The sequence below is a fragment of the Fukomys damarensis genome, unplaced genomic scaffold, assembly GCF_012274545.1.
Source record: "Fukomys damarensis isolate Sample0158 unplaced genomic scaffold, DMR_v1.0_HiC HiC_scaffold_7, whole genome shotgun sequence".
Lineage (NCBI taxonomy): Eukaryota > Metazoa > Chordata > Mammalia > Rodentia > Bathyergidae > Fukomys > Fukomys damarensis.
In genome coordinates, this window is record NW_022900919.1 from 33,166,546 (window position 1) to 33,177,496 (window position 10,951).

The 10,951-nt window shown below is 35.0% G+C and overlaps 1 protein-coding gene across 3 annotated transcripts in view; it reads left to right on the forward strand.

Moving 5' to 3' along the window:
- Esf1 (ESF1 nucleolar pre-rRNA processing protein homolog) overlaps nucleotides 1-10,615 on the forward strand; it is a 63,445-nt gene extending 52,830 nt beyond the window's left edge. For all 3 annotated transcript variants that reach the window (XM_010634100.3, XM_010634099.1, XM_019208936.2), the window contains exons 12-14: nucleotides 6,955-7,031; nucleotides 8,126-8,272; nucleotides 9,968-10,615. In XM_010634100.3, the coding sequence (XP_010632402.1) occupies nucleotides 6,955-7,031; nucleotides 8,126-8,272; nucleotides 9,968-10,261 (518 nt within the window). In that variant the 3' untranslated portion in view covers nucleotides 10,262-10,615. The remainder of the gene's footprint in view (nucleotides 1-6,954; nucleotides 7,032-8,125; nucleotides 8,273-9,967) is intronic.
- The last annotated feature ends 336 nt before the right edge of the window (nucleotides 10,616-10,951 follow it).

Genomic DNA, 10,951 nt, shown 5'->3' on the forward strand with positions numbered 1-10,951 from the left:
TATATATGGAAGCCCAGGATTCAATCCTTGGAACAACAACAAAAATAAGGTACAACCTAGAGCACAATTGGAGAGATTTGACTTTAAAAGGGCCAATATGCATCTTTTTAATCAGGAGAGAAGACAAGTAAACACTAATATAGTACATACATTTTTTTTGGTGACAGGAAGGTAAGGGATTTTCCTGATTGGCTTGTGGATTTATACTGTCACTTATTTACTACAAGAGTACAGATAATCTGAGTGACCAAATAATGTAGAGACCTAGTAAGTATATCTTTCTGGAGAGAGGTACTGCCTAAAGCTGTTAAGTGGTTTGTCAAATTTAAAGGGAATCTTCTGGTCAGGATAGCTGAGAATGTAGAGAATGGAGTATTTCAATCTAAAGGCCGGGCCAATGCAAACCATAAAATATGTGACCTAGAGCAGAATGGGAGTCCTAAAGCAGGAGAAAACCAGCTGAGCCAACAGTCAAGTTGGTTCACAAAAAAATGCTACAGTATGACCTTCTTAAATAGTGGTGAACATTGCTTTTCCTAGACACAGTACAAGGCTATGTGCCCTTTTTTATTTATGTATCCATTCAGCAAATATTCCCTGAGTGTCAGAATCACTCAGACCTTCCATATTACTTCCAGCATTTTTTAGAAGATATTTTTAGAAAGTCTTGTGCCATAGTGATGTTTTGTTCAGCAATATACATGTACAGTGGTAGTCGCCATGGTATACCACTAAGAGTATACCACCTAAGTTACATAATGCCATCTTGGTGTGTGTAAATACACTATGATTTTCATACAAGGAGAAATCTACTAATTTCTCTGACCATATTCTGTCAGTAACATAGCTATATGTGAGAATGATGTAGTCTTTTCCCATACTATGTATTTTAACCTGTGTACCGAGGATATAACTGGCCTTTAAATATGTGTTAGATATACATTGTGTATCTGTACAAATAGATTAATTTAATTAATGAAAATTTTTCTCTCAATTCCAAACTTTTTCTTCCAGAGTAAAATAAATTTGTCCTTAACAGTACATATACAGAAAATAACATAGAAGGATGAGTGTTGGTGTTAACATTTTGTGGTTGTGTTCCAAAGGGGCAGTTAGGGAACAGATGGAAGCACGCTTACAGGATTTCTACGAGGAAGTCAGAAGGGGGTGCACTCTTACACATATGTGTGTGTATACGCATGCACAAGTCCTCTAGGTATGACTTTATCAAGTTACTTTTAAGGAAAGTTAGATTTTGGTTCAGAATTCACCACAATTTTTATATCTAAATTTGTAAATATAAAAGTAACTCCAGTGACCAAGATTAGTGTATTAGTTTATCACTATAATATTGCCTCCTTTATTAATTCTTCAATACATATTTGGAAGTGAAATATAGTTGTTATCAAAGGATAAAAATGTGTCTTGCAAAAATATTTACAATATGAGTTTGGCTCAGCAGTGGTTGGAAGGGTACGTAGTCTTAAATTCTACAGATGAATACTGTAAATTAATTGGACTTGGGTACGTTTATGTCATGCTTGCCCTAGGCTGGTGGTAGTGAACCCTTTAGACCTTTAAATGATAACAGCCCACTATTGCACTTGTGCCCTACGTTCACTAGCACTTCCTAAGCAGTGCAAAGAAATTGTATTTGTTGATTGATTTCAGCTTAGGTTAGGAGCCAGGGTGAATACTAGACATTATTTTAAATATTTTCTTCTATTTTTTCTAAAAGCAAACTGGATATCAGATGAGAGTTGTGAAAATGTAATGTACTTCTAAGATAAAATTAAAAATAATTTTTTAGAAGTGAAGTATTGGGAAAAATGCTTATTGCTCTCTTAATCGCATACATTCTTTTTCCTTTACTTTTCTTTGTTCTGTCCTTTTTCTTTTTTCCAGTGATGCAGGGGATCAAACTCACTTCCTCCCACCTGCTAGTCAAGCACTGTGCCACTGAGCTATGCTCTAGCCTTAATTGAATAAACTCTTTAAAAGATTTTGTTTTTGAAAAAAACAGGACTGAAATAAAGTGTATCACTATTAAAATGTAACCCTGGTCAGGCACACATCTATAATCCAGCACTCAAGAGGCTGGAGGATCACTGTGAGTTCAAGGATAGCTGGGGCTATAAAGTGAATTCAAGACCAGTCTGAACTAGTTAGTGAGACCTTGTCTCTAAAAACCAAACATGTTTTCTTTGTGTGGGTTTTTATGTTTTTGTTTTTTGTTGTTTGTTTGTTTTGGTACCAGGTATGGAACTTGGGACCTTGTGCTTATGAGGCAGGCAGCAGAGCTACTGAGCTAAATCTCTGGCCCTATTTTCTTTGTCTTCACAGCTTTAGCTATTGATAAATCATCATGACAATCTAGTAATATGATCCACCCGTTTGATTCTTTCAACCATTTTTTTAGTACTTATAATGTCCTGCTTGTATTTTATTTATTTATTTATTTTTTTTTACAGTTTACAAATGTTCTATTTTGCTTTCAGTTCTCTAATCTTTATTTCAGTTTACTTTATAGGTAAGTGAACAACTGAAGCTCAAAAGTCACAGCTGAGTTTCCTGAGGGCTGGGTGGTAGGTAGCTGGTAAAATATTGAGTCCTACTATGCTTCTACAAGCACACTGTAAAGACCAGAGCCAGTGCCAAGACCCGCATGAATAGGAGCTGGGCATGAGAAGCTGCTGATTTCCAAGCAAAGCCAGAATGTATCGTGCTAGGGAGGGATTAACAGACTGTATCTTTCTCCAAAGGGCAAGTGATTTTCAGTGTACAGACTTGCTATGAAAAAGTGACGCATTAAAGGGCTTACCACTCCCCCATTTGGTCAGTACTCTTGATATCTATCCTCTAGTGAATTCTCTTAATTTCTTTCTCACATCAAGTGATCGACTAAACTCTCTGAAAGAAGCTTTTTATAGAATAATTCTCAGACATTGTAAGTAATGGAAAATGAGATTTTTCTTTATAGCTGTCTTTTGTAGTGATCTTTTTGTAGCACATCTTTTTCCATGGGTGCATGCTGTTAGATTTTTGGTTTAAAAGATAATAATATCTATAAGAATAGTTTAATATTGGGCTGGGGATTTAGCTCAGTGGTTCCACCACACCTGCCTTGCAAGCACAAGGACCCGAGTTCGATCCCCAGTACCCCCCCAAAAGAGAATAGTTTAATATTTAACTATAAAACTCTGATATCAGATTTGGAGTCTCTGTTGGCATTTGACTTATTAAAATTGATCCATATGTATTTTTTGCAACAGTACCAAGAGAGAGAATTTCTAACTTGCCAGGTGATTCCCTGATAATGGTAATATTTTAGAATAGAAATTTTCATTCCCCTAGTCTTCTACATCTAACTTAGGTCTGAAAGCTTTCCAGAGACGAAAAAAAGAATACTTAAAAAACTATGATGTGCATTCTTAATATGGTCTTGTTAACAGTTCAGAAAGGACTTCTACACATTATCTTTTGACCAGTTCAGTCTAGCACACAGTAAATTTTTGTGAGCAAAGAATTTTTCATCGCAATAAAATTGGGTATCATTTTTTAGTCTTGACAATCTTTCAGATTATTTTTTTTTTCTCCCTTGCTGCAGTTTTCCTTTCATGTTCTTTTTATGACTTTTCTCCAGGTTGTTATAAAATCCGGAAAAGTTCATTGTGGGCTCTTTGAGATTATATTTCACAGTTGTATGTGAAGATCTTTACCTCTTTTATGTATTAATCATATACAGCCTGCTGATTTCTCCCTGCCACACAGTGATCTTGTGCATATGGCACTCATCCATTTCAAAGAGCTGTCCTAAGTTGAGAGCAGAGGAGCAGAGGGAATGGAGTTCAAGACCCTTAAAAAAAAATGGAACCTTGATAATTACATTTAAAAATATGTGTAGTCAGAAAGATTATAATCTTAACCCTGATATGTCACCAGTCCATGAAAAATACTCCATATAGGACTAATTAAGATTTTTTACTTCAGGGAGAGGAATGTGTACAATAAATATTTCTTGCTAGGGCTGAGAGCTGAGACTGGCATCACTTTTATGCTGGAATGTTTTCTGCAGGCCTGTCCATCAGACTGGTCTGCATAAGTAAAGCAAGGACTTAAGCATACAAACCAGTTTCTAAAGCCTGTCGTAGTGAGTAGGCTTTTTTCCTCCCTATTATCCCCCTCAGCTGCAGTTATTCAGTTACCATTGTATGATCTGAGACTTTAATTTTGTTATGTCCCAACAAAATGTATTCCAAATTGAGTGGCTGTTACAGGCAGGATAGTTTATGTCAAAAGAGGATAGGTTAATGGTTACCAGTAGAAAGCCATAATGACTGGTTCTCACTCATGATTCCTTCATTCACTAAATGAGACAAATTACTTAATCTCTCTATACCTCAGTGTTCTCATTCACAACATAAGGATTACAACAAATATTAATATTTACCTCATAGCATTGTGTGTGAAGAGTAATAAATAGAGCAGTACTACTGCATGGAAGATAGTAAATACAATGCAAATGTTGATTATTATTGTTGTAGAGATTGAAGGTTTCTCTGCAATGAAAGAACAGAACATGATTTATCCAAAGAAAACAGTGTTTAAGCACTTCAGAGAGGGAAGAACAACATTGTACAATAACATTCTTCCTTTTCTTCAGAATGATCTTTCCTGCTTTAGCAAGAAAGTGTTATAGCACTATCATGATCACCAAAGAAACCAAAGATATATATGTATACTCAGACTGTAATAGACACCTGTATAACACCACATGTAGACATTAACTGCACTCTCCCTGTTTGCTGATTTATTAAGTCTTTACAGTAACCCTCAAAGGTAGCCACCAGTATTAAAATTCTCGTTCTCTACATAAGTGCTCAGGCACTTATTCTGTTATAGCTAGAATCTGGAAGAATCAGAAGCCAAATACTCAGTCAAGTGCCTTTAACTGGTACACAGTTCTACCTTTTATTCAGAACATCTCACTTACATCTTTTGTTCTCCCAAAGTCCCTGACTCAAAAGTATAAGTCATCTTTGATAATTCCAGTGACACTTATTTGTAGTAAATTGGCCATCTTTATTTTATTCCTGATTTGCTAATCTGTAGTTAATGTAATCTGTTTAAATACTTTGTATTTGCTGTGCTAAAAGAAGAATTTCTAAAACTTCTTGGGCATATGTGCTTACAGTTTTATTGTTATAGTTTATATTCTTATAATTTTATAGGCAGAATAAATCTCAGTTAGGCAGTTGGAGTTCAAATTTGGAAATCAGAGAAGTTAAGGCTAGAAAGAAAAATATATTTCCACACCATAGAGAAGATGTTTTCGGCCAGTGGTGGCTAACCTGTGGCACATGTACTGCAGTATCATTGTTTATATCATTGGAAGCTCTAAAATGTTTATCATTGCTGTTTTAGGCCAGGGAAATGCTAAGAGCTGTGTAGATAGAACAGAGATGTGAAGATCACATCTGATTTCCATGGGTTGTTTCTTGATTGACAAGTCAAGAAGGTAGGGAAAAATCAGCAAAGGATCACACAGGTATGATGTGGGAGGAAAAAGGAGAGAGCAGTGGCCCAGAGGACAAGTGAAAAAGAATGTCAAGAAAAGTGTTTTGGTTGACTGTTTTTAAATTGAGACATAGGTGAAATCTGTTTGCTGATGTGAATGGCCTAGTAAAGAGGGGGAAAATGCAAGAAAAAAGGGAGCTGTTAGATACTAGAATAGTGTATGTTAGGTGGCAAGAAGAAATAACATCCATTATACAGGTCGGGGAATTTACTTTGTAGTTCATCCATGTAAGTAAAAATAATAACAATAGCCCAAACGTGAAAAAATGGAAACAAAAGTCTTTGCAAATAGGGAAGAGTGAAGAGGGTGAAGGGAGGGAAGGGGTATGGGGAAAAAACAAGAACCAAGATATATCATGTAAAGGTACAAGATCCCAGTGATAAATGTAACTGTATTGTTTGCTTTAAATATACCAATAAACTTAATGGGAAAAAAAAGCCCATGCGTACCCAGTGCTTACTGTGTACCAGGCACTGTTCAAGCATTATACCTATATTAACTAATTTAATGCTCACATTAGGCCTTTTGGTAACCACAGTTATTATCTCCATATTCAAAAGAGTACATTGGGGCAGTACAGAGATGTTACTTAGCCTTCCACCTAGGGCTATGCACCTAGTACCTTGTGATACTAGGATCTGAACCCAGCCAATCTGGCTCCAAAACCATTATGTCATACTATATAGTACACATTTTGTTGCGGGAGCCAGAATAAAACAAATTGCCCAGCACCTTTCTTTTTTCTACTTCAGAAGTACCAAACCATATTGTTCCATTGTCTTCATTATATTTTGTACTGATTTTTTTTATTATTTCACTTGTGTGTATATGTATGTGTAGTGCTAGAGATCAAACGAAGGGCCTTGCTCATGCAGGCAAGTGCTGTACCACTGAGCTATACACCCAGCTGTTTTGACTTATTACTCTTCTTAAAGATTTGCTTAAATTGGGCTGGGGATCTAGCTCATTGGTTCTGACACCTGCTTTGCAAAGGCAAGGATCTGAGTTCGATCCCCAGTGCCAAAAAGAAAAATGATTTTTCCTTAAATTACTTGTACCATTAATGGATGTTGAAATTTTTCAAATGCTTATACTGCATCTGTTGAAATTACTTGGTTTTTTTTAGTTGATAGTATAAATTATACATTACTTGAAGAAGAAATTTCTTCCTTACAGTATTCAGCAGCCCCATCCAGAAACACTGTATTTACAACATTTATACCCATAGCTTTCTTTCAGTAGTATATTTTTTCTCCTTTTAGTTTTGTTTGACACATCTATTGTTAAGAGTATTTCTTATCTTGCATTTTTGTTAATGCAAAAATTATAGCTCTTCATCCTGTAATTTCTAACTCTTTCATATTTTGTTGTGCCAGGTTTAAAGAAAAAGTCAGTGAAATCTGTAAAAGATGCCACATCTCCAGAGGAAGAAACTGAAACAGAAAAACAAAAGGTAGATGTGGTCATTGTTATATGCTAGATGGATACTTAACATGTTCGATTTAAATGAACTTGCCATATGAGTTTTCATTATCTCTGATTTTAAAAATAAATTATTTTAGCAATGAAAGTGTTACACATAATTGAATATTTTAGCAACATAGTTTTAAAATACCACCTTTTTACTAAACATCATTTCTCTAACTAGTACAAAGTTAAAATTTACCTCAGTGCCAAGGTATATCCATTTATAATTAAGGCAAAAATTTCTCGTTTTTTTCTGGCTGCTGTGCACAGCACTGTCTGAGAGTGAGCCGAACTGGCCACCTGAACTCTGCCTCTTGATGCATCTTTATATTCTCTGCTAATTGCATGTAATTCATACTCATAAAGTTACTTAAAGAGCAACAAACAACGTCTTTCTTTGTGGAAAATGTCTCTTTAAAAAAGGTCACATGCAAGTGCCAGTGACAGAAGTAAAAGGAAATAAGTCTCAGCAGTTAATAGAGAAAGGTGTGCAGAGGTTAGAGAGTATACTCTGTATTTTCTCTAATATGCATAGCTATTTACTTCATTCTGAAAGAGATCCCAATTAATTCCATGATTGGTAAAAAATAGATCTATTAGTGGAAACAGATTGTACTAAATATCATAAGTCAATATTAAGATTCTGATTTTAGGGTATAGATACTGAAAAAATAAAGGCAAAAGAAAGCCAAAGAAATTCTCTGTGTTAAAAATACACACTGTAAAATATGTGTAAGACAAAATAGATTTAGTATCTGCTAGTTTAGAGTTATTTCTTAAAAAGAGCGAAGTAAAAATAAAATTTATATTTGAGGGACCTGGGGACGTAACTCCTGCAGCCTGTTAGCCAGTTACACTAAGTGAATTGAGGTCTGGTTTTTAAATACAAGCTACTACCTCTCTCCTGTCCTGTGTCTGATATTCACATCAGTGTCTGAGAGTGAGCCTGACTTTCTACCTAAACCATGCATCTTAATGCATCTTTCTGTTCTCCAATTATTATATATAAGTAATACTCTTAAAGTAACACTGAGCAAAAAACATTCTGTTGTACGTTTGAACTTTTTTTTCTCTTCACAGGCTGAAATGGCTTTGCTTGTGATGGATGAGGAGGAGGATCGCAAGAAGCACTTCAATTACAATAAGATTGTGGAGCACCAGAATCTAAGCAAAAAGAAGAAGAAACAGCTTATGAAAAGGAAGGAATTATTAGAAGATGACTTTGAGGTAACCAAGGACACAAATCATTAGGCTCTTAAAGATGGAGCTGATTGTAATATCAGCTCCAAAGATAGAAAGTAGGCATAGTTAAAGTTATCCTCGCAAATGTCTTAGGAAGAAGGGCCCATAGTGGAGCCAAAACTCATCTTTTAGTCTGATACAGTTCATCTCCAAGGTAGATCATGTCTCTCTTTCTTTGGTTAACCATTAGATAAAGCATTGAGTTATATTTTGCTACCTGTGTTTTAACAGAAACTTGTACCTTTTGTTAGAACCTTGTGTAGTAATCTTTACATTGGGAAAGGTAGACAAGCCCAGTTGAAGAATAGCAGATTCATATCACACTCACTGGGTCAGCACATTTGGCTGTGCTTTTTTGAATACTTCATGTCATGTTTCTGTCACTCCTTTTTTCTCTTTTTACTTAGTACATAATCCTAATGCCCATGGATTTTGAGCCTTTTACAAGAACCTTACTCTTAACTTCCATTAGGAATTACTTTATAATTTTCAGCAGTTAAGGTGGAAGAAAAGAAGAAGATGAGGGAATTTGAATTTATCCAGAGAATAAAACAGTGTATAGATAATTCCTGTGTAGCTTGTAGAGAGTCTTCAGGGCCACTCATAGCTCCAGTTTGTATGAGTCACTTTCATGTATGCTTTCGTCTCACTAAAATTTTCATTGAACTGTTTTTCTTATGAAAACAGAGGATTTGTAGCCAAATCTATTATGAAATCTACCTTCACATATTAATCATGTGTAAAAGTATTTTTCATGAGATTCTCTTTGTCTTTCTTGATGTCATTTCTGTTGGCCTCATTATAACTAAGTAAATCTAGCCCCCATCTCCAGGTAGACTCACACTTACCTTTCTTGCTGGACACTTTGAGCCTGGCGACACTCAAAGGCCTGGCTGGAATGAAGGGTACACTCCTAAATATAGAGCCACATGGTTTTATAGAAAGGAAAGAATTTGGGGCTTGTGTCTGACCAGAACTTGGTCTCACAGGTGAATTCTTTCCCATTGGGGTCTTTAAATCTTTTGATCTTGAGTTACTCTTCAGTAGCTGCTTATTCTTGGCACCAAGGTTAAAAATTTATTACATGTTAGTTCCGGGATGTAGCTCAGTGGCAGTGCTCCTGCTTTCAAGTGCAAGGTCCTTCCTGAGTTCAATCCCTGGTGCTACACACAATAATAATAATAATAATTATAGTAATACACACAATAATAATAATAATAATAATAAATGTCCTCACAATGCAGTAAAACTCCAGCAGGGGATGTATTGATTGGCTTATTTATGCCCGCCAGAAATTGATTTTATGATATAAGCAAAGGGGAGCTTTGCCTTGAGAACCACTCCTACAGTCAGTCAGTTGAAGTAATCATTGTAGTTCCAAACCAGTCTGTATATATGGACCACAACATTTCCTTTCAGGTAGATTGTGAAATAATAACAGAACGCCCTGCACATGGTGGTCCAAGTGTAGGCTTTAAAAGTCCACTGGAAATCTGGAAAAACGTTTTTTTGTGAATCATTGAGAAGTGGTCAGATTTGTATTTTATATCACCAACAACCACTTTTCTAAATTTGTTGTCATTTCTGGGCCATTTGGTTTACTTTTATTTAAAATTTTATTAATATTTGCTGTTCATAATGATTACATTCATTGTGTATTTATTCCTTTTGAATTTGCAGGTAAATGTTGGTGATGCACGATTTCAGGCACTATATACTTCCCACTTGTTCAATTTGGATCCCTCAGATCCTAATTTCAAGAAGACAAAAGCTATGGAAAAAATCCTTGAGGAGAAAGCCCGGCAAAGAGAACAAAAAGAACAAGAAATTACTCAGGCTATAAAGGAAAAAGAAAGTGAGATTGAAAAGACATCACAGAAGAAGTCCATTGATTCTGCCTTGTCAGTGCTGATTAAATCTGTAAAAAACAAAACAGAACAGTTTCAAGCCAGAAAAAAACAAAGAGTCAAATAACTGGATATTTTTTCTTTTTCATTTGAGAATGTGTTCTAAAGTATACAGAAACAGTAGAAGGGATATTGGGAATAAAGTCACCTTTTCACATAAAAAAAATCTTTCTCTGACCATAGTAAAATTCCTTTCCATGTATATTTGTACTTAATTGTGTGTCTGATTGATAGGGTTGTACTGTATATTTCCACAGATTAATAATAATTAAATTACCTGAATTATAAGATTTGTAAAATGTGTATATTTTATGAAGTTCAGTTCTTACCAAAAAAAGTTTATAGAAATAACAGTGTTTCCAATTCTGTATAAAAATACAGCAGTATTTACTTGTAAGTCTATAAATGTTAGAGATGGTTTGAAAATACGTATGTCATACACTCATTTCTCTGGAAGCAAGAGGCAGATTTAGATAGCTATTAAAATAATTTATTTTTCTAGCCATATATAGGATAGAAGCCAGGAACTCTTTGTTATGTTTAGTAGTGTATGAAATTATAAATAAAAGTTTAAAAATTCTTATTTTGTATAACACTTATTTGTTTCATTTATGCACCTCAAGTAAACTACTGTCTGGAGAAAAATACCTGAAAATGTGACTCGAACACTTTTCATTGGACAGCTTCTTGAAAAGCAACTCCAGGTTTGCGTTGTTCATAATTGCATTTGAAATATTCGTGAGCTCTGCAAGATTTT